The sequence below is a fragment of the Nelusetta ayraudi genome, unplaced genomic scaffold (assembly GCF_046127955.1).
Source record: "Nelusetta ayraudi isolate G7.1 ecotype Tasmania unplaced genomic scaffold, CSIRO-AGI_Nayr_v1 ptg000053l, whole genome shotgun sequence".
Taxonomy (NCBI): domain Eukaryota; kingdom Metazoa; phylum Chordata; class Actinopteri; order Tetraodontiformes; family Monacanthidae; genus Nelusetta; species Nelusetta ayraudi.
The window spans coordinates 6,088,839-6,112,863 of record NW_027466103.1 but is presented as its reverse complement, the minus strand read 5'-3'; the positions used below and the strand labels follow the sequence as shown (position 1 = coordinate 6,112,863).

At 46.4% G+C, this 24,025-nt stretch overlaps 1 protein-coding gene across 1 annotated transcript in view; it reads left to right on the top strand.

Moving 5' to 3' along the window:
- The window catches only part of mef2aa (myocyte enhancer factor 2aa), a 63,048-nt gene that overhangs the window by 32,107 nt on the left and 6,916 nt on the right, over positions 1 to 24,025 (top strand). The window contains exons 4-7 of the mRNA XM_076038024.1: positions 14,358 to 14,489; positions 16,027 to 16,241; positions 18,513 to 18,580; positions 23,546 to 23,730. Coding sequence (XP_075894139.1) covers positions 14,358 to 14,489; positions 16,027 to 16,241; positions 18,513 to 18,580; positions 23,546 to 23,730 — 600 coding nt within the window. The remainder of the gene's footprint in view (positions 1 to 14,357; positions 14,490 to 16,026; positions 16,242 to 18,512; positions 18,581 to 23,545; positions 23,731 to 24,025) is intronic.

Sequence of the window (24,025 nt, the reverse complement as noted above, 5' to 3'; positions counted from 1 at the left end):
CTGTTAAATGAAGGCTGTCGCACAACGGGCGCACTTTTTAGTGCCACGCAAACCTCTCTTAAAGGGATAGTTCATGGGTTTTACATTTCCGAATGAGGAGGAGGAGAGAATTCCAGCCAATGGAAAGTTCTTGTGGCAAAGTACTCAAGTCGAAAAATGTCTCTGAGCTGCTCAAAAAACAGAAAACAACAGCAAAACATTTCCATGATTATGAGGCTACGTAAAGAGTTGTTCCGCCACTGCTCCTGGATGTAGCAACAGCAATAGCAAATAGCACATGCTAACCCTTCTGGCCTGCTGAATTACACCTCGTGACCAATATGGCGACATGGTAACGTTTCACTTTTGTTAAACTCCTGGGTTCCACTAGCTGCGCTTCCATTACCACTAGAATTGCGCACAACCAAAATATCCCAATAAAAATCTGGTAGTGGGATCATTTAAACTTGGAAAAACCTCTCAGATGTGGCTAAAAGGTTTTGACGCTCTCACAAGGAGGTTTTTCCAGACGTATCGATATAGAGGTATATCGCAAAAGTGTCATGGAAACACCTCATTCACATTTACACGTCAGCGGACGTGACGTACGGGGTCACATGACCAGTTCACGTAATTCTTGTAAAATCTCCTCCAGCGAGATTTACGGCCTATGCGCTTCACACCATTCAGTGGAAACACCTGCAAATGGCAATTGTGCTTTGTCGAAATTTTTCAAGTATCACTTTTATTTTGTGAAAAACTGTTATGGAAATGCAGCTACTAAGTATTGGGTGCAAACGCTCTGTCTGTAAAACTCAGGATCAGCAAATGAGTGGGTGAAATTTCCTTTTTGAGTCCCTTAAAACACTGGTAGAACAGAAGTTCCGTGTCTGCTATTTAGTTGTTTGAGAAAAGATTCAGCAGCCTTTGTCGAACCTGCACTCTGTGAACGTGGTTGTTGTTGTGAGTGGGCAGTAGATCGGCGGCTACAAGTGAAATGATGTTGTTCTTATTATGCTTGGCACCCAGTTCTGTTTGTGCCGCAAATGAAAACGCTGCCGTTAGTCATTACATTAATCTAATAATATTTACCCTTCCTCCCCTCTCTGCTAGCAGGGCTAATAAGATTTGGCTCATGATCCGGCACAACCTCACACCGGGCTTTGGCGCGCACAAAGATCACTTGTGTCTCCCGTAGAAACCCTGAAAATCACATCGCCACTTCACACGCCTTCATTTGCCGTTTATCTGTCCCCTTACTGAGCAATTTAACAGGATTACGGTACACAGCATACATTAGGATTAATCGTGTTTGCAGGCACATGGAATCAACATTCGGCCCACACTTAGATGTAATCTCATAAAATCCCAGGCTGTGAATGGGCCTTGAACCAATTTGCCTTTGCTTTTTCTCACTCTAAGTAACGGGAGTGCACAATATGCAAACGCAGCGAGTGCTGTGTTTTCATTTCTTTTACCCTGATGACTTATGACAGTAAACAACATTTCATTCATAGGGAAATGTTTGATTATCTTGCTCTAAATCAGGGGGGGTTGCCATTGTTGATGTGACTCGGGGAGGAGAAAACACACACACACACACACACACACACACACACACACACACACACACACACACACACAGACGAAAACACAATTCGCTGGCTGCCGATGATGGAACGCCCCTCTCACAAGACCACGGCAGTGAGGGAGTCTGTGCATAACATTATCGGCTCATTTCCATTTGAGTTTATTTCACAATCTTTATCGACGGCTCTTATAAAGGGAGCTGGATTAATGACAGAAGATATGCAAATTCTGACCATTGCTGAATGTCAATGGCTGCTCCCTTTAGTCAAACCGTACATTTTGCCATTTTATGGTTTAGGAAATTGTTCAACGGCTTGAATGACCACAAGGCTCCAGTTTGGCATCGAGCGTCTCATTTTCTATTTTGAATTATTCCACTCAGTCGAAACAATGACTTCAGTCAGCCCTGAAGAGTTCAACCAAAAATGAAACTTCAATTATTCTGATCCTAATGATTTTCCTATTTCGGTGGTGATGGAAAGTTGTTGAAAGAATTTGTGGACCTCTGTAGAATAATGAATGATGAGTGAGGAAGTAAGTAAATAAGCAGATGCTTCGAGTCATGTTGCAGCTGATCTGATGTGTTTTCATCTTCTTTTAAAATCTTTAAAGTTAAGGTCATGACTCATGACCAAAGGCCATTTTCATTGATTTGAGGTAAAATTTCCATGCATCCATGTTCTATCACTCCTATACTTGGGTTGCTGGAGCCCGTCCCGGCTGTCTTGGGGTGAATGTGGGGTTACACGCTGGACGGGTCACTAGTTTGTGGCAGAAAATAACCACTGCACTGACACTCACACCCACAGACAATTTAGAGTTGCCAATTAGCCTAATGTGCATGCCTTTGAACTGTGGGAGGAAGCCGCAGAACCCGGAGAGAACCCACGCAGACACGAGGAGAACGTCCACACTCCGTAAAAGGAATCAAACCTGCAACCTGTTTACTGTGAGGTGACAGCGCTAAGCACTGCACCACTCTGATGTCTGCAGTAAATTTCCTTTTAAGAGTGTGATTCATGATTGGGGCCGTTCAGTAATGCGTTGGTCTCTTTAAAACATGTAGCTTCTAAAGGGTTTAATGGAAAACTGTCATCACTTTTTGCAGTCAAGCTCCAGAAAAGCACACCTTTATTTTTTGAATTGTCTCTGTAGAACAGAAAAGACAATGGCTGAGTCCGTGCTCCCTGGTTGAATTGTTCCTTTTCAGAGAGCAATAGCAGCGGTTCGCTGTAGGGGGAAAAAAAAAAATGTTTTCTTTGCAACACCGCTGGATTCCTTGTGGCGCTTGCAGCGCGACGGGCACCAGCAGTTTCAAATAAGGGGATGTTTATGTTGTCAATCAAAGCCTGAGCAGTGATTAAGACTCATTTTTTTATCTTAATGAATGCAAATTGGCACATCTGCTATGGTGGGCTAGCTGTCCAGACTCTTCAATTAGCATGATTGATCAATTATCGTCCTGCTGGTGGCGCAGTGGAAATGGAGGCTGCAGCGGAGATGGGTGTGGAGGTGATGAAGGGGGGAGGAGGAGGAGGAGGAAGGGAATGAGAGATGAAAGCTGAGAGAGAGGGAGGGGGGATGTCAGGAAATGGTCCGAAACCTTTGTTCTGCAAATCACTTTCTTTCTCTCTTTGATTCGATTAGAAGAAATGCTGCAGTTTTAATTCGCTGCTTTGGGGGTCTTTCTCATTTATTTTTGTTAAAGATCGGCAGCAATAAATGAGCAAATGAATGTTGAGCCCGACTCTCTCTCTTGCCGAGTTCATGATAAAATATTCCAACAAGCGAATGAGTTGCAGCCTGACCCTGGTGGGTCGGCGCTCCGTTGACTCTGAGGTTTGCAGAGGATTTTGCCTGTACATGCATATATGTGAATATTTCATGGCACGTTTCTGAGCGCACGTGAAAAACTGTGAGTCAGTAAACACAACAGTGTGTTCAAACAGTGCTGAAAAAATTTTACATTTTGCAAAATTGTTAAAAGTGATGTTGTTGTATTCATTTTAACACAGCGATGCAATTGCACACTCGAGAAACACTGGAAAGACTTTTGCTGTTAAATTTGCATTAAGACGCAGGTGTTTTTATGCACGAAACCTCTTCAATTTTCCATGTACGTGTTCTTGTTTGGTTTTTTTTGAGAAATATATGACATAATTTCCCTTTCTGCATCTGTTGTGGTCACAGATTTCCTTTGTGCTTGATTATCATTTGCACAATCTAAACAAGACGCACGTTTGTCTCTGTCAACACGCATTTAATAGATTTTATTTCTGGGCCGAAATGACTGAGTGGTTTAATTAGAAACAAAGTCAAACCTTCTCTCCTGCAAACCAGTTTGATTCTGCTGGAAATTGTAACATAAAGTAAGACTAAACCCATGGCAAGTTATTATTACAGGTTTGTTCATATTGATTTATTCCGAACTGCACGTATATCAACATGTAATTATCATTTTTGGTCTATTTACACTGGCTTGTCAGCAGAGAAAATTCTAAATTTTAGAAAAAGGTTGATTGATTTTGTATTCATTTGAGAAAGACCCGTCAAAGAGATACATTGTACGTGGTCAATGTATGTAAACTCACATGAATCTACTGGAATTAACGAGAATAAACCAGGAATTTTATGGATTTTAATGTTTACCCTCGACACGGAACTTAAATATAGTTGTGGTGAAATGAATTGCAGCATAATAAGTACATGGAAAACCCGGATTCAATGCAAGAACACTTGAATATCTATGCTGTCCCTCTGTCACATGCACACAGTGCACAGCTTCCTGCAGGGCAATTGAGGCCACGCCATGCATTCTTCAATCACATGCACAGATGATTTGTAGAACCCTGGCTTATAGAGGCCACACTTGTGAGCCCAAAGCACAGCACTACTGAAGCCATGCATTTGATGATGTATTGTATTAACGTTTAACTCCAAACCATAGTGTTATGGTTGTATATACTTTCATTTCTTTTATTTTTTTGGGATATTTAGCTAACTAAATATCTTTCCACATTACTTATATACTTACTTATACTGCTATATAGTTTTACAGACTAGGTTGTTCAATGCAGCCATTAAAACTTTTTAAAATTTACTCACAATACCATCTAATGTCATGTGTTTTAAAGGCCTTCTGATGTCAATGAGGTTTATGTTTATGTTGGAATTTGACACAGTTTGTTTAGATTACGCCACATTTATACGTTATTCCCATATGTTCCACGTAATTTTATTAAATTCCCATAAAGACCTTAATTCCCATGGAATGTTTCCAATTTGGAATGTTTCCAAAGATTCCCCAGCATGGCTTTCCATTGGAAAAAAAAAAAATTCTGGCCCTTTAAAACACAATAAAAGTTTCCATTAGATTTCCATTAGCTTCGATGATCTAATGCTCACACAGTACTTCCTCTCATCACTTTCCTCCCGTCTCTTCTCTAAACCCTGTGTCACACAGACAGCAGGAGTTTTCTTTTTTTTTTTAACCAAACCTAATGTTTGAATTTTTATTCCAATCTGTTCACTTACTGCAGTCAGAAATAAATACTTTATTTCCAACTGCGCGTCATCCAATGTCATGACATGCGAATATCATTCAAAATATAAAGGTGTATTTTTCTATACTTTGAATTCATCTCCTCACGTTGGTGTGCGTGTTGTAAAGACAAGCTGCTCCCTAGTTCCTGCTTTGCGCAGACATTCAACAGTAAATGACCGGCATTATTAGGATATTTTTTCCTAAATGTATTGTCGGATGAGGCTTTTTCCTACTGGAAACTCTGATGTTCGGACGTCGTTTTGAGCCTGATCACGTGCGACTTCAACTCTTCGCTGTCACCGGCGGTTTGGCGGCGCGTGTGTGCGTTTGGAGGCAGCCGTCTGAGGTCTGTCACAAAGGTCTCACCGCGGCGAGTGGAGCCGCGTTAATGTTTCCGTCGCGAGCAACATGCTGGGTTTCAAAGTGCCCCTTTTTATAGGACAAGGACTCCTTTTCCTCTGGGCTTTTAGTGAAAAAGGGTCACCACGTCTCCTTTGTAGTCGCACCAGAGTAATAATGAGTCTGTAAAACACATGCTTTCCTGTCCCCTTTAAGAGCGTCCTTATCTGCTGACAGAGATCTGATTCTCAGCCTGTTCAAATCGTATTTTTTTTTTTCCCAGCCACGGGTTTAATTTAAAATCCTCACGGTGAGACGAGGTCCGGACTGGGTTCCTGAAGGAGCGATTTTAAAGGCGGCGTGCTTTCCATCACATTGTTTTATTGTGGCTCGGCTCTCCGCTGCGTGATGCTTGTTACCAGGTTACTGCTAAGAGAGTTTTGCTTTTAGCAGGTCATACCTCATTGACGTCAGAGCCCTTTTTCCACCCTCTCAAACACGTTGAATATGTCTTATTTCAGATGGAGAGTCTCCGGGAGAGCACATAATAACATGCGAGGCTGCAGCAAAAGGCCACAGGACGTTTTCTCGGTAAACACTTGAATGTGCAGAGAGCAAGGTGGTCAAAAAAGGTTTTATAAACCTCACTTTGTTTTCGCCAGTATGTTAAAATAGGGATGGCATTTTTTTTCCCCATTTTTTTTGTTTGCTCTTATTTTCTTTTTCTTTTTGAGATATTAAAACTTCTCAGAGTTTCATAGAACCAGCTTGGCAAATTTATGAAAATAAAGCAGTGGTTTAATTCCAACTAATCTGCGAATAAATGTCTCTTACTTTGATTTGATACTTCACCCAAAGCTATTTTGTTTTTTTTATTAAAGATTAGTAGTAGATTAGCAGTTAAAATAAAATTAGAATTGAATTCCTATTTGCTTTTTTCAGTAATTAAATTGTTACCTAAGTTCTATTGGCTTTTTTTTTCTTTTTTTCTTGTAGAAACTCTGCAACTACCAGTGCAACACAAAGCAAAAAAAAAGAAAATTGCAATATTTAATGAAAAAAATGATTTTGGACAACAATTAAAGACTTAAAAGTAACAATTAAAGAAGTTTTGGTAGTCATTGTTTTATGCACTTTTATGTGCCCGAGTGATCAACCAACCTGCCGATTCATTTGAATCCAAACTGTGTAACACAAAGCAAATTTGACATGATTTTCAGAGTTATTCCAGACAACTGGACGACAGAGAACCTTTGCAGGCAATTTTACCACGACTCGTTCTTTTTGCTGCCAGCTGCCACGAGTGGCTGCTCGCACAGGAGCCGAAACCGCACACCTTTCTCGACGGTCTATTAAAGAGCACAAAATAGACCGGGGCAGGAAGCTGACCTGATTAGGTCTGTTCCACTTGCAGGAATTGTCTGTTAGTTCTGTTGAAGATCGTCAGAAGCGGCGGGCCGTGTGCGGATGTGCGCGGATATGCGCGGCTGTGCGCCCGCTGACCTTGTGGGCTGTGCGGCTGAAAGTGAGACCTTGCTCTCGTGCACTGTGGTGCAACAACCAGCCTGCCCCTGGCTGCCCGTGCTGTGGCCAACCCCCCTGCAGCCCAGGGGCGAGGGCAGAGCAAAGCCTGCTGGGACGGAGAGGGGCGGGGGCGTTGGGGTTGGCTGGCATCGCGCCACTGCCGTGACTGCGGGGGCAAAAGCGAGAGGGCTGCTGCACCTCGGACTCATGAGGACGGGGTCCGTGGTCCGGGTGGGGAGTGTTGCAGGACTGACAGACAGACAGACAGACTGACTGACAGACAGACTGACTGACGGACCGACGGACATCCTGCTGGCACATCCTGCCCTCTCTGTCGCTCGGCCCTCCGTACTCTCCTTATCGGAACTCCTAATTGTCCTTATGAATATTTTAGAGGCGAGCAGGAATGGGAGATCAGAGTTGAGGGCTTTGGTTACAAGGGCCCTGACGGCAAATGATCCTGAGAGAACAGACACAGCGAGGACGAGAGTGAGAGAGAGGCGGACAGGAGAGAGGGACACGTGGCAAATTGCTCTGAAATAAAAACGGTTTTTCACATCGCTGTTTGTTGATGTGTTCATCCCAATTGTATTCCATTTGGATTAGACGTGTGCCACATTTTTTCCTCTCTCTGTGCGCAGCGTGCTCTCATTTCCTTTAATCTGTAGATAATGATGACATTGGTTTGCCTTTATCCTCAATTTGTCGTTGAATTCCCTCTCGTCTTTGCTGAGAATATGCCGTCCGCTGATTGAGACCGCCGCTCTCTCTCTCTCTCACTGACTGCACCATCTAATAGCTTCGCCACATCAGTCATTCACCGCAGTCTCGGGGAGGAAAACTCTAAAGGGACCGCTCACAGCACGGCGCTTGCCTTTTTTTTCCTTGTTAAATGGATGAGCTATATTTAATTGGCCATCAAAGCAGCCCAGTGCAGGTTAACATTTGCAGCACACTAAGGATGTTTTTTTTTAAAGCTTATTTTGTTAGGTTGCAAAGGGGCATGGAATGGAAATTTTTAGAAACATGCCACAGAAAGGCAAGCTGGAGGACAAGCATGAAAATTTCCATGGGATTTAGCAGGGACTTCATGGAATCACGGAGATTTTGTGACTAGAAAGTTGCTGCAATTTCTATAAACTCTTTATTCATATAAATATGAGCATTCTATCATAAATCAACGACCTACTTGTGTGCAAACCAAAAGGTTTTATATATATAAGTTCTATATACGTTGTTCTCACACACAAAAAAAGAAAACTGGCTCGCAGAAGGTAGAAACAAACAGCTTGCGATGTCATGGTGTCAGCTCGCCATCATCAAAATGTACTTGACTGGATGATGTTGGGCTCCAGTTGTGACTTCAGTGGTCACGCTGTAGTGTCCTGCATTATAGAAATGATCTGAGCATGTTGAAGGACACAGTGCACAGAGCTGGGTTGAATCTGAAATTGAATTTGGGTTAAATTAAAACGTTCTGTCCTGCCAGATGCAGGATGTTCTTATATTACAGTGAACTTGCAAACTAATCAACAAAATTTGAAAAATCAAGTTTGCTCCTGTTTGCCATCACTAATAAAGTGTATTTATTCTCATGAAAAAACCTAGTCATTTTGAAACTTTTTGTTAAAATCTGGTTGCAGGTAAAACTGATCCCAGCTCAGTCGCTCCTGCTACCGCAAGCCACCGAAATTAAAATAAAATGTAGACAACAGAACCCGCAGGTATCCCCTCCTGCTGCGCCACTTCCTGTCCACCGTGTATACCGCACAATGGAGCTGAGGCAGAGGAAGGACATGCACATAGCCTCATATCCTGATATCAGTCTGCTCTGCGATGTGTTACGGTCATGAGATTAAACAAGATGTGTCTGGGAATCACAGAGGCCTTTTTTATCCCTTAGCAAAAAGAAGAGGAGAGCTGGCGGGTCGCTACAAAACTTCCTAAATACCAACCAAAAAGATCTTTCTGTACGCTCGGAGCGGAGACAACAGCGCCGTGGGGGGGAAAATAAATATGATGGTAGTGAAAAGTCTCTTAAGATATTATATAAGGGTAGAAATATTCCTCGGCTAGATAAAAGCCCTCCTATCAACCGCCTCCCCATGCCGATTTCCTAGCGCATTCACTCTCAAAGAAGCCCTTTGATAAGCACATTAGGTGGAACGGCGTGGGCACAATGGTTATGTCATGAGGATTAGCACGCTACCTTGCCTTAGTGTAGCAGTGGGCAATCCGTGGCTAACGCAGCGGCGTTACACTGCAGGGCGCGAGTCTTGAAGAGACTCAACTAGAAACGAGGTGGTGGGGGTGGGGGTGAGGGGTGAGTGGGGGGCGCTGCGCCACCCGTCCAGTCAAAACATGGCTTTTGGTGTCGTTGAAGGGCCCGAGATAAACACGCAATATGGCAATATGACGGCATGGTGATTCTTTTCCAGTGGCCACTTGAGGTACTGCAGCCAAAAATCCCATGTTTCCCAAAAAAGTGTTTTCAGCATAAACCACGACAACTAGAAAATAAAGGATCTGAAATGCAGTTTGTGGTAAATCTTTCTCTTGGCTCGTTCTGATTGGCTGATTGGCATCCTAATGTGTGGTGACAACGCTGCACTGCATGCTCTATGGGGCCTCATAATGCGGAAGCAACTCGGAAGCCAAACATTTTTCAATCAATGGGCCACCATTTTGGATCCCGTGGGGCTTGGGTTACCTCTTAAGACTTTCCCGCCTTTCAGGTGGGTGGGTGGGGGCGGGGTTGTGGGTACAAGAGCTGTGGCCCATGCAGCGCCACGGCATTTCATGTGGTGGTCGTCTGCCCAACAGTCAAAGCCGCTTGCAAGTAAAAGCCTCAGCGATGTAGGCACAACGTGGTGGTGGCGGGGGGGCATAGAAAAAAACTGCCTTTTCTCGTCTTCCCTTCAGCAACCCCCCCACCCCCCACCCCCACCCCGGCGCTCCGGACTCCAGCTTTCATCACGGAGGAGGCAGCCACTATCTCCCTGCTTTCACGCGGCCCTTCTATTCACATACAGTACTGTGCGCAGCATGAATAAGTGAAATGCAGAAAGCTCTCCGGACACAAGAAGTGGGGAGGAAGGTGGGTGAAGGGGGGGAGGGGAAGAACATCGGAGCAAAATAGTTTGATTTTTTTTTTGTTTCTTTTTTCCGAGGCGGCAGCCGAGTAAATTGCTCGGGCACGTCTCACTGGAAGTGCTCCTCAAGAAACAGGTGATGTAGGTGGCTTACGCAACCCGGTCGGGTTTTATTTTTATTCCGTGGAATCGTTTTTTTTTTCTTCTTTTTTTTCTTTCAATTTTGCAGCAAAAAGTGCAAATTCAACGTTTAGATGTCGACCCACCCGTGCATCAGGGAGAGCAGCTGATGCTAATTGTTTAAGCGCGGTTTACAAGTGGGTTGACGATTGTGTTGACGGCAAGTCTAGGGGGCTATTCAGCGTTGCCGCGCCACTCGCACCTTTTGTACTGCGTGTGTCGATGCGAAGAGGCGGTCGCTGCGCTCGGCGTTACCCTTGGTTACGGAGAGGTTCAGGTGGAAGGTGTTTTTCTCCTCCGTGAGCAGGCGGGCGGGCGGCCAGGCAGGAGGAGCCGTCGTCTACCCGGCCAATGTGTGTTCGCTTTCGCACACACGACTCTGATGTCGAGTCCGTCGGGGGCGTTGAATGGACTCGCAGGAGCGAAGCCGGCTCGAGCCAATCACAGCGGGGGGTTTGGTGCTTTAGGTCGCTCTTGGCAACGTCGCTCCCTGAAGTTCGCAGTTTTGTCTGCGTCCGTCGACTCTGTGGCCCCTGAAATGAAGTCCAGTCGCACCACGGTAGTCCTTGAGTCTGAATGGCGAGTTGGTGCCAGTTTGGCCGTCAAAGCCTCCCGCCATTGGAAATTGCTGTTTGAGGAAAAGTTGACACACGCACGCATGCACATGCACGCATGTGCACGGTCACAGAATAGCGTCCAGTCGGGGTTTGACGTCAACCACTCGGCCGTCTTTGTCTTTTGTCGACGGAGCCAAATTTCTCTCAATGCAGGTCTGGACTTTAGTGAGCAAGTAGCAGCTGGTCTGGTTCCCTCTCATCTCTCGGTGCCAGTGAAGAGTCTCTGCAAGTCTCTGCTCTCGACTGCAGAAGCCCCGTTCTGCAGATTCAAACGTCAAACTCTCGATCTAGAAACAAAGTCTCCTGTTGTCTCATGAAGACGACAGAGGCGTCGTCATTCCCGATTGTCTCGTCATTTTTCCGCCTTTTCTAGGTCACAGCCCGGCGGCGTCAGCAGCATTTGGCACCGACCCCACGTGCACGCACGCAATAGTTGATCCGGGGTCGGTTGGCGTTCCGGGGGACGCTGCCTGCGGGCCCCTTCTACGGCCATGTCGCCTCTGATTGGCCGGCGCCGGGAGCCGGGTCCTGACAGGTGTTTGGAAGAGAGACACCTGTTTTGGCCATGTGCTGGTTTAGTGATCCGTTTACCCGGAGCCGCGGGCCGCATCCGCGGGACGCCTGGGCCGCGCCAAGTCGTTTAAGTAGCGAATTAGAGCTGCGTTGTGCGTGCGCGTCGGAATGGCAGAAAAAACTCCGGCGAGCGGCGGCGGCGGCAGTGATGCACTTTAAAAGCTTCAGGAGATAATATGTAGAGCAGTGAGTCACGTCACGTATCATGGAAAGGATTGCTGGTGCGTGTGTGTGTGCGTGTGTGTGTGTGTGTGTGTGTGTGTGTCTAGCCCTAATCTCTGGCTATCTGGTTCCCCGCTCCCCCACCATGGAGCAGCCGCCGACCCTCCCTAAATGGCCGCTCGGCCTTGCCAGGCTCCTCGTGAAAGTAGAGAGCAGCCGTGCCCGACCCGCCCCGACCCGACTCGACCGACCCGACTCGACCGACCGACGTGTTCTGGTAATGAGCGGCTTTGGAGCTCAAAATTTGCAGGTGGAGGCCAGGTCTGCGGCGAGGCTCCGGAGAAAGTGCACCGCTTCTCCCCCAGTAAACACCAGCTTCTCTCTCTCTCTCTCTCTTTTCCTTTCCAGGACCCTAACTAAAGAGGGCCTGTTCAGTAAACAGGAAATGAACCAGCAAGGCGTTTTCTTAGAATGAGAAGAATGTCACAACCACTCGGAGCAGTAACGCATCTGGTCTAGCCGTTCATTACCCGGAGAGACTTCTTTGTCTCGTGAGCTCCTGAGGGCTTTGTGGATGCTTTTCTGAACTTCCCCATCTCTGCCAGCATCTGCACATTTTCTCGCTCTTTCTCTTTCTTTGTGTTTTCTCTGCGCAAAAATACATCCGATCCTCAAAGGTCTCGCAAAGAGATGGACTGAGTGCAGTCACAGAGCGGTAGCGGCCGACGTGATTAGATTAGAGTCAACTTTATTGTCATTGAACATGTCGCAAGTACAGAGCAACAAAATGCAGTTAGCATCCAACCAGAAGTGCCTAGCAGTGAATTACATATAAACAGAATAGACACATCACACACACACACACACACACACACACACACACACACACACACACACACACACACACACACACACACACACACACGCCACGGGGTTGAGATCATTGCATAAAACCAAAATATTGCAATAAAAAACTGCTGATTGAAACACCTTGAATTGGTCACCCACCCGCGGCGCATTGTGTTATCAAGTACCATTTAATGGAAACACCTGCGAATCATACTTGTACTTTGTCGAAATCTTAGAAATATCAAGTTTATTTTGCAAAGAAACTGTAATTGAAACACAGCCCTCTTCTTTTAGTGTCTTGTTTCCATCAAGAACAAAATCAAGGCCAATCATCAAGTCAGAAATACAGATTAAATATATATATATATATATATATATATATATGATATATATATTTTTTAATAAAATGATACTATACATCAATACCACTGCTGGCCCCCAAATAGCTCCGCCCCTGTATGATGGAGGAGCAGCATGGTCGTGGAGCGTCTCGAGCGAAGGATCAGGCTCAGAGAGAGAGAAGTTGCGCTGAGGTTGTGGTGTGGTGAGCAGCTCTGGTTTGGAGGATGCAGCAGCTGTGGAGCTCTGACGACCCCCCCCCCCCCCACTCCCTCCTCCACCGCCACCCACCCCTCCCCCTCCCCTCACCACCGCTGCCGCCACCTCTCGCCGCACGCAAGAAAGTGGTTCCCACACCGAAGGCGCTGCATCCAACACACACTTCTCGCACGGTTTGGGTTTCTCTCACGTGCACCGCCCCCCCCTCTCGTGGTCGGGTGATGAAGAGCGCAGAGCTGAGAGCGGCGAGGTCTCATTAGCGCGTCGGCTCCTCTTCTCCGCCGTGACCTCTGACCCCTGGCATCGGCGGGAGTCGAGGACCTCGGGCCTCCACGCCGGGGGCCCCTCGGAGTCGGGCCCCGCTGATGGAGGGGTGAGGGGGGTGGGGGAGGGTGGAGATCTTCTCATAAATCACGTTTTTTTTTAGTTTTTTTTTTATGTCCGCCGTCTCGATATCACAGGCCGTCACACGCTGTCACCGGGTCTTGTTAGCGGCTCCACCCGGCGCCGTAATGAGGAGCGCAGAGCAGAGAGGAGAGCGAGCGGAGGAAGATGTGTGTGTGTGTGTATGTGTGTGTGGTGTGTGTGCGTACGTGTGTGTGTGTTGGAGTTGGGGGGGTATCAGGACACGTTTGTTGGTCTAGTCGTCTGTTTTCGTCCCCCAAAGTTTAAAAAGAAAAAAAAAAAATCTCTTTTGAGCGCAGACACAACAACAAAGCGGCTCCTCTCTTCCACTCGTTGCCCCGCTTTGGTGAGCCGATAAAATAAGCACCTTGGAGCACATTAAGATCATCCTCTTCCTCTAATTTCCCCACATGCATTGGCTTCGATACGATCCCGGGGCGCGACGACCGTACTGAGTCACAAAGCTGGGGAGTGATGGAGGGTGGAGGGGGGGCAGCAGCCTTAAGAGGATCCCCTTACACTGGGCTCTCTCTCTCTCTCTCTCTCTCTCTCTCTCTCTCTCTCTCTCTCTCTCTCTCTCTTTCTCTCTCTCTCTCTCTCCTCCGGCCGGCCGGGCGGCTCGCGATAACGGGAGATACAATGAAAAATGCAAAACACACATTTGCGGTGGAGGAGGGGTTTGGGGTTAGGAGGGATGGGGGAGGATGGAGACGGTGGGGGAGGGGTGGGAGGTGGGGGGGGGGTGAAGATGAAGGATGGAGAATTGTTTCTTTCCCTTTGCAGCTTCTCCTCCAGTCAAAGCGGAACCAGCGGACGAGCCGATCTCACTGCTTTTCTCCCCCCCCCCCCCCCTTCAGTTATTTTTTTTTGCAGGTGGACGACGCGACACCGATCCTCCTCCATCCTGCCTTCCACTCCTTGTAACTGTGCAATTTCATTTTTCAGAAATTGAGAAACAAAGGCCATAATGACTGTGCTAGTCCCGATCCCGAGGACTGTTTCGGGCACAGCCCCGTCATGGACGACCATTTCGGCAAACTAAGCGAAGAAAGTGATTTAGTGTACAAGCGCTGCGGTGTAAGTACTTCCTCCACGTCCCCTGCTGTTTGGTGTTGATCCCCTGTCTCTATGTCGATGTTCACTACAGGCGCTAAACAAGAAAGAACACAGAGGTTGCGATAGCCCGGACCCCGATGCCTCATATGTCCTCACTCCTCACACTGAAGAAAAGTATAAAAAAATTAATGAGGAGTTTGATAATATGATGAGAAATCATAAAATCGTAAGTACTGTAAGTGCAACGTCTTTGCTTGGCTTTGTGGCTCAAAGGATTTTCACTACTTTTTTTTTTCTTTATTTTTTCGATTTAACTCTTCCGCTTTTTTATTTTGTTGTGACCTCCACCACCCCTGAAACCTCTGCCGGCCTCTGCCAGAGCTGCTCTAGATTATTGTTGCCCCTCACCCACTCACGCACACGCGCAGCGGGCGTGGACTTGTTTTACTCTGTGTTACGTCACTACCTTGGCTTGACCGATATTTCGGCACACCCTGATAAGATCACATTTCCTGTAAACAGGTGAAGAAAGAACGCGCTCGCTGCAAAAAAAATAGCCATCGATTCCAATCTGTAAGCACAATAAATACACAATCAACACCTCCTGTGTTGTGTTGAGCAGTTGCCAGAATCAGACTTCAGGCCAACTTCTTCTGAAACCTTGTTTTTTGTGATAGTGCTTTTCCCCTCCTCAGTTGAGGACCCTGCTTCCTCTCAGTTTTATCACACATGGTCACACCTGTCATTCTGAAAGATGAAATTAGAGACACGCTGCACCAGTGTCGCTCACTGTCTCCCCCCTCTTTTGTGATCTTATCAAGCGTTACGACGCCGGAATCACGAAAGCACTTTCTCAACACCCTTTCTTTTTTTTTTTTTGCTTTTTTTTTTTTTTTTTGCTTTTTTTTACCCCCCTCCCCCGACGTTGCCGACACAACATCAACGTAACAAAACTAATGACGGCCGGCCGATCGGTTAACGCCGCGATGAAACTTTCTCACTTTCGCCACCTGCCATCCTCACTCACACTTTGCGCAGTCAGCACTTGGGAGGTGAAAAGCAGGCGAGTCACGATTCTTTGAGCAACCCCCCCACCCCCACCTCCCTCCTGTGCCGAGAGACATGTGACACGGTGCCGTTAGAATAAAGGAGGGGTGTGTGTCCGCCGTGCTGACTGCTGCAATGCCACAGTGCTCACCTGAATGCATGTCTTTGGATTTTTGTGGTTTGTGTGTTTTGTGTTGTTTTTCTGTGTGTTACAAAATGTTTGCGATAAAACTGAGAAAAAAGTTGCATAATTTTATGTAAAAAAAACCAAACAAATGTACATTACTGTGAAACAGTTTGTAAAGTATGAGCTTGACTGCAGTATGTCCTAGTGTACTGCAGTTTTAATTGCGCTTTGCCCGACTACATGACACCAATGTATTTGTCTATTAAAGCAAACCCTCAGGGTGGCAGAGTCGCTCTCTCTTAATGATGCCGTGACACTGACCAGTGACCCGTCAGATTTTATTTTTGGTTTTGAGCGCCCCCTCTGTCTGTCTCCCTCCTGTAGCCCACGGCGCTGCCTCAGCAGAGCTTCTCCATGCACGTGGCAGTGCCCGTAACCAACCCCAATGCCATGTACCAGCCGGGAGGGACGCTGGGCAGCCAGGCCCTGGCCGCCGCCACCGCCTCCCTGAGTGACAGCGGGATGCTGTCCCCGCCCCACGCCTCCCTGCACAGGAACCTAGGCTCGGCCGGCGCCTCCCAGAGGCCCACCAGCGCAGGTTAGTGTGGGGCGACCCAGGCAATTCACCCAGAGTTGAAAATTCACCACATTTCTACTCACCCGGTGTGTCGAAAGTGAGTGGAGTGAGATTTTCTAATCTATAGTAACACCACACGGGGAAAACTGATTTTCCCCAATGCCACTGAAATAGAAGCGCAGGGTGGCCACATGCTGAAAGATAAACAAACAACACGAGTTAAACATAGCCTGTCTCCATCCGCTGGTGCACAGAAGACTGAAGAGTACAGTGTGTCTACAAATTGTCTTATTAAAAACCATTGCTTATTTGTTTTGCTTTTTTTTTGTTGCCCAAAATGTCCACTTGTTCTGGAGCCCTGCTCTTGTGGAACTTTTATGGAATGTTTAAGTAGCATGTAAATCATCTTGCTAGTAATGGAACTGTTTGGAATTTGTCTTTAGAATTGTTACATGAATCCCAAAATGGCAGTTTTGGGTGAACTGCATCTTCTTTTTTTTTTTAATTAACAAGATTTCTGGCTTTATGATCTGCTTTACAACTCACTCAGGGCGATATGCCTTGCAGGCGACCAGCAACACTAAACGTGCTGAGTGTGAAGCCTGAGGTTGACAGGGGAGGAGAAACACTGAAAGCACTAAACTTTTTTTTGACCTGAACTGTGCTTACATTTAAGATACAAAGCAGAAACACTTTTGTGTACTGTACAGCCATTTTATCTAATTTTGTCATCGACCGTCAGTCAATGGAAATAGTGTGTTTCCATTAACATTTGTATTAATATGATAATTCTGCAAGTCAAAATTGCAAAAGAAAAAAAAAAACAGCAGTTGGGCAAAAACCCATCACTTTCACGAAAAACATTTTTACATTCACATCATTGCTATTTCAGATGAAGAAAAAACCTGAGAAAACAATTGTGCAATGTGTGTGGTCAGAAGTGGGAAATTGCAAATCTCAAAGCAAGAGATTAAAAAAAGCCAGAGAGCAAGAAAAAGCAAGATAAGCTGTGCAAAAACGCGACAGTTCGATGTCAGGGAGTTGGTCGCTGCAATGGAAGTGGTCTCTGAATCTAGAACACCCACCGCTGTGCTCCTTCCAATAGCTTAATGTGCCTGAATGTCGCCCATGTTTTGCTCAAGTTTGAAATGGCAACCTGGCTAAATGATCGACTCTGACTTCAGCTAGACTTTGCAAATTGCCTGACGAGAAAAAGTGCAGTGTGTGGTTTTGGTGTGCTGTAGCATCGACAGGCTTGGCTGCTGCTGCTGGCTAACTTGGAGTAATCAAGCAATCAGTGAATTCATCGTCCCTGCACCCCCAATTAATTGGAGGAGGTTTGGAGGTGTTGTCTATCCAACTGGTTGAAATGTTTTCGTAGTACCAGCTAGTTTATCTTACTTCAACTGGTTTTGCTAATACTGGTCCCAATATGCATATTTCTTTTGCATTTTGGCTATTTTCTGCTATAAATTACAAGTGTCGTTCAACAAGGATTAAAGCTACTACTCCTTGAAGACCCTTGGAGTGGTGTTTTTGCATATTTCTTTGCCACACTTAAAAATATTATTATAACACCTTTCACTGGATCTGCATGGTGGAAAGATGAAGTCACTCCTGACTTGTGCTTGTAAGACCCGAAATGACTCAACCAGGGTGGCTTTTGCAAGATTCAGGTTTGCTGCACGAGTGATAGGCAGCGAGGTGTGAAATACCTCATTCAACTTTGACCACATGTCAAAACTGGCTATCACCTTCCCGTTTGTGTTGCGGTTGATTTCAAACGTCTGTTTGTCTCTTCATTGTGATCACTTAGTGGGAGCACTCCATTTTCATTTCCTTTACACCGCTTTACAGCCGTTCCTTTTGGTAGAGTGTGTTTTAAAAGGCTCGAGACTCGTTACTGTCCGTGAGGAATACCAGCATGGCGTGCTTTTAATTCAGGTGGACCTTTTTGAACGCAAAGCCTGGCCGAGACTTCACACGGTGGATAGAGCCTCCGCTAGAAACCTGTTTTTCCGAGACAATTAATAACTGCATGCTGGGTGCTGCTGTGTCTTCACAATACGCTGCATGTCCCGCCTCCATACCTCCGAACGTAACAAACGATTAGCGGCTCTCGGCTTGATATGGGCTCCTTTTGATCGTATGTGGACAAATCCCCCAGCATGAGGACGCTGGCCAGAGCTTTTTGAACCCCGGCCGTCGACACGACGGGTCCGCGTCTTCCGGCGCGGTGCGTTCCGCTAGCCCGCCGACGGATGCAGATGGTTAATCATATCACTCTGTGCATCTCATTAGGTGGCATGCTGGATACCACAGACCTTTCGTTGCCAAGTGGTGTGGGCTCCAGCCCAGCGGGTAAGTCCTCCCGGAGAGATTCATTAGCTCTGTGTAGCTTTGCCCAATAGGCCTCCTGCTTAGCATGCGAGCTGGATGGCTTGCGTGTCCATCTGTGGCTGGTTCGAGACAATAGTCACAGTCCTCGGCTGATGGAGCTCCTCCCTGTGTAATTTCACTGTGTGTAGCGCCCTCTTTGACAGAGGAAGTGTTTGTTGCTGCTCGTTAAAGGTTAAGTGTGTAATGTTGGGAGATTTTGAAGAAGAAACAGCGACATCAAGTGGTTACATTCTAGATTGCAGCGCACGTACCTTCCCTCTCCTGAGCTTGCCAGTGAGCTGCGGTGGCCTGCGCACCCAAATCTGGAAACCACGTCCACCTTCTTCTTCGTTGGTTTATGTGAAGAGACGAGCAGGCCCCCGAATTACGAAACGCGTTCTCAGGCGAACTCGATTGTCTCGATTATTTTTCTTATTTTGTATATTAAGCTTTTACCAATATAAAAATCCTAAATCAAGCCAAATATTATAAACTGGATTTTAAAATGGATGACAGCGTTTTGCTTGAATTAACCAACTTTTTAGCCAGGTAGCTAAAGGGCTCCTTTTCCTCCATCCGTAGACCTCCCTCCTCCCGTCCCCTACCCTTTACTGACAGGTGCATCTGTCCACCACCCCAACCCCCCGCCGCTCTGGCGGGCCTTATAAGGCCGAAGAAGGCCACCAAGATGCCTGGAGCGCCATAACCCCTGTAGGTATTCGGGCCGTGACATCCCACTAAGTCCTCGAGTACACAATGACCGGACTGCCTGTCAATGTGCTGCGTGAGAGGCAGCGGCAGGTGGAGCTCGGCTCCGTGTAGCGTTTCTGACGAGGTGCGTTACGCCGCAAAACTCTTAGATGTGGTTTAGCGCCTCGTGATGTACGACTTGGAAAAAATAAAATAGATGTTTGATAACTTTTTCTTTTTGCTCGCTCTGGCGTGACTCGCCGCGGTTGCCGTGGTTGGCAGTCGGAGTGGCTGCGAGCAGGAATGCTGGGTGTGTTTCCAGAGCAGGGTGTGGTACCAGGGTTGGGGTGAGGTCCTCTGCCAGGGGCGTCACTGTCTCTGGGTGCTGCAGCTGTTGTTTTTGCAGGCGGAGGCCGCGGGGAGGAGAAGCCTCTCCGGGCCCCTGCTGTCAGATGACCGTTCCTGACATAGTCCTGATTCTTGGCGAGTATCAGCTCTGACCGCAGCCGAAGCCTGTCAGCGAGCGGCCGGATTGAAGATGCAGCCGCGTGAAACCTTCACTCATTGATAGAAACACCTTTATTTAACAGTAATAGTGGGAGTCCCTGAGTTTGACTGCGACCCAGCGAGCGTGAGTTTGCTAATTGTGAAAGCAAACACATCAAACTGCGAAGCGCGGAAACTTTCAGTTCAGTTGTTGTTTTCTTTTCTTTTTCAAGGTCCCACAATCCACCTGTTTCCGCCACGCACAATTAATTATCCAGAACATGCTGTAGACGCCGTGCTGAAGACTGTCTTTAGCGTCTGCTGTGACATCACAAGGCTCTCATTTCCAGAACAGAGCGATTTAACACCCATTTTTCTGAAAAGTGGAGCGAGCAACAAGAAGCAACAGATGTTTTTTTCTTCATTGCAGGGAGCTTGCCAGCGGAACAGACACGTCTTCCTGTGTTAGAAACATTTGTAAAGTGAATTATTCATTCAATGGGACCTTGATGGTGCAGCGGCGAAGGCGTTACTGTACTGTCTGAAATCGCTTTTTTTAATTGAAAGTAAATCAAGTTTGAAAGTGATGATGGGCTCCACGCTGTGACAAGTCTCCCAACTATAATTAACTTTTTTTTTTTAAATGCCATGTATTTTGGACCCGCCCTCTAATTGCGCTCGGCCTCAGTGCCCAGGAGTCTCTGGCAGGTCTTGGTTCTCGTCGTTTGGTCTGAACCTGGCACACGTGGGCCGTGGACAATAAAACTCGCTGGGTTTTTCTGCCCTCCAAACTTCAAATGAAAGCTTAATATTTCATTTTGTAAACACACCAGTCTTATGTAATGCGCCTTCCTTGCTTTTGTACATAATTCAGGGCCACGCAGTGAAACCAGGCACCTCTCGACTGGCAAAGGTTTGAGCCAGGAAGGATTTATTGACAAGAGGAAGCCAATAAAGACGTGTGCAAACATGTCTGACATCCGGGGAAAAAAAAAAAAAAATCTTTATTGAAATACGGTACTTGCTGAAAAATTCTCCACCTGCAGTTTTTGACTTGCTTCGTGCTATTGCACTACAGGTGACATGTTGTTCGTGCTCATAGCAGACCGAGTCGTCATAACGGCTGCGTAGTTGGCTGGTGTTGATCTTCACTCGATCATGAAGATAATAAGATGAACCCAAGTCAACAATTACCACCAACAGTCAGTGACTGCGTTTTTGGTTCAGAGTGATGCGATGGCTCTGACTGACGTTGTGTCGGATTGTGTCACATAACACAGTGCAGTTCCTATAAACAGTATTACCATTTCAAAAAGAGGGCATTGTTCCCATTCATTGGAGCAGGAGATGGAGTGAGCTGCACTTTTTTTGGGAGATGAGTCTTGTGCCTACTGAGGGGAAGCACATCATTTCCACTCAAATGATATGAAGTTATTGTCAAACTTGAAATCGGTTAATATTAATTTGCAAGTGTAATTTTTTTATTTATTTATTTCAGTATCATTTCAAATCATGATAATTGTGGCTTTTACCATTTTTACACCCTTTCTTCTTCTTCTTTTTTTTAAACACCAAATAGTTTCAGAAAAATAAAAACAATCTCTATGCTCATCTTGTTCATCACAAATAAGTTGCAGTTTCCAGATTCTGGATTAGAAACGTGGCTGAGACGTTGCTGCACTGCCTGTGTTCTAGAGAGAGGTTGCTTTTCTTTGCCGACGGCAGCTTTCACAGCTCGCTGATTGTAATCAGAAAGCTCTTGGCCTGCCGTTTGCTGTTTTTTGTTTGTTTTTTTTGCCTCCCGTTTTACATGAAATTGTATTTGCACTTGTGTCCAATTCCAGCTCAATGACATCTTCAGTGCTTTTAATCAGGTTTGCTATTTTTAGGGCTGTGGACATTTACTCTACTAATTCTGTAAACATTGTTTTCTGGCAGCGGCCGAGTCTCGTGCGATCAAAGTCCTGAGCCCACGGCGATGGCTACTTGAATATACTGTTGATTCAGCTGCGTGATACTATTGTCGGCATCATAACTGTTTATTTGACCGTGAATTGTCGCCGTCCTTATCTGCAGTCGGAGGGCCTATTGTTCCATTATGTTCCCAAAGCAAGAGCCTGCGTATTGTGCGTACACTTTGTGTTTCGCTGGAATACGGCAAACACAATGGCGATGTCGGCAACTTGTTGAAGTGTTAGTTGATCTGTCGATGGCCTGCCACTGATACAATTCATTCCGTCTTCCCCTTGTTTGTTGGGCTTCGACATGTAAACCAACAAGTAACACTTGTAGGTTTGGGGCGAAATTTCTATTTTTTATTTTTTATTTTTTTTTATCTCAGCGCGTGTTCATTTTCATGATAGTACGCACACAACTCACAAGTAACTGAGAGATATTCAGCTTTCGGTTGAAATTTAAGAAAGAAACATTGTTTTTTTTTAGGCAATAGCTTATTTAAATATAGGCATGCGGTGATTATTTCTTCTGCTTAAACAAACAATTGAAAACAAAGTTTTAAATACAAACTGACCTTCAACCAGAACACTTGGTGGTCACCATTCATGGACCAGACACTTGTGTTTGTGATTTTTGGGGTTAATCGACTTGTCAGACTACAGTATGTAATTCAATAAACACTGAAACACTCAACAGCTGCACATGTGCATTCAAAAGTTTAGAGGAGGTCAAATAACTGTAAATGTTATAGTGCATTTTAACAGCACTCTGAAATTGTTCCCAAAATCCAAGTGCACGCGAAATCTTTGGCCCTCGTGCACATTGTTGAATCATTACGGCTTGTGTAATTATTTTGCAAAGAAAAACATGAACGCCAGCCCAGCTGAATAAGATGTGCACTTTTTCTTACCTTTCATTTGGCTTCAGTTTAATTCAGCAGACCGCATCAGTTCACACAAGCAGCAGCACAAACACCGTCAAGCAGGACGAGCAACCTTCAAAGAAGTGAGCTGATGACGAGTTGCGGTCGGATCGATAATGTTGCCGAGCTGCTGCTGCAGTTGTTGTTGAGATTGCAAGAACACGCCACAGTCACCTTGAAAGAAATGGGAACGTTCACATAGACGCCGCTCAGGTTGTATGTCTCACTGAGCGTCAGCGTGGGCCTGTGACATTTAAACAAGGCTGTAAAAACTATTAATCACCTTCTATTAAACTGCTCTGTCCACAAGCAGCCATGGTATTCACCGTCGTGCACGGCCTCATTTCTGCTGCGGTGCATCAGCGCAGGTGGGAGTTTCTCATGTATGTTGGTGGGGAGTCACACTCTCGCTCTGCAAAATAAGGAAATGACTAATGACGGTGCGCATTAAGGTGTGAATGTTGAAAGGGAGTGTCGAGAACTTTACCGTTGTTTGTTGGAAAACAACTTCAATCTTTTTCTTCTTCCTCTTCTTTTCGTTTCTTTTTTTTTTTTTTTTTGAACAAAAAGCCGTAATAGCTGCAGCTATTCCTTTTAAACAGACACGGTACATTTGTCAGCGAACCGCTGCTCAATCCCAAGATGCAAGGCAAACTGACTTGCATCCAATCACTCACAGTAAAAAATAAAAGGCTCATCAATTTTGAAATGGACATTTTATTTTTGTAAATGTGCAGGATAATTATCCCAGCCTATTAAAACTTCCCAGAGGGTTGGAATCGCTTAGCGCCGTGCGTGGCGGTGGTGTCTGTGTGTGTGTGTGTGTGGGGGGGTGTCGTCGGTCACGGCGGGCGGCTCGCTGATGTCTTTCTGTGGTTGTCGCACCTCTGCAGGAAACGGCTTCGTCAACCCCAGGGGCTCCCCGGGCGTCCTCAGCACACCCAGCGGCAACGGCCTGGGCAAAGTCATGCCCACCAAGTCGCCGCCGCCCCCTGGAGGGAGCATGGGAATGGGCGGCCGCAAGCCAGACCTGCGGGTGGTCATCCCTCCATCCAGCAAGGGGATGATGCCCCCACTGGTGAGTGTGGAGCTGCTGCCAACAGGAAACATCAGCACCAAAAGACCCTTTCAAAGTGGGCTTCGCTCGCCTTCTTCGTTCCGAGGCGTTGGTTGCAGAACTGGGCGTCCGCCCTCGGCGTTAGCGCCACCTTGTCTGATCAAAGCAAGGCCGGGAAGTCATTTGCTGAGCTCCGGCCGTGTCTTGAGCACACCTCAGATCTTCAGACGGCCCCAAATCAAGGGAGCTGGCACACGGGGCGAAGCTCCTGGAGCTCGCCGTCGGTTCGTTGTGCTGAAAAGGAAAGGTCATCGCT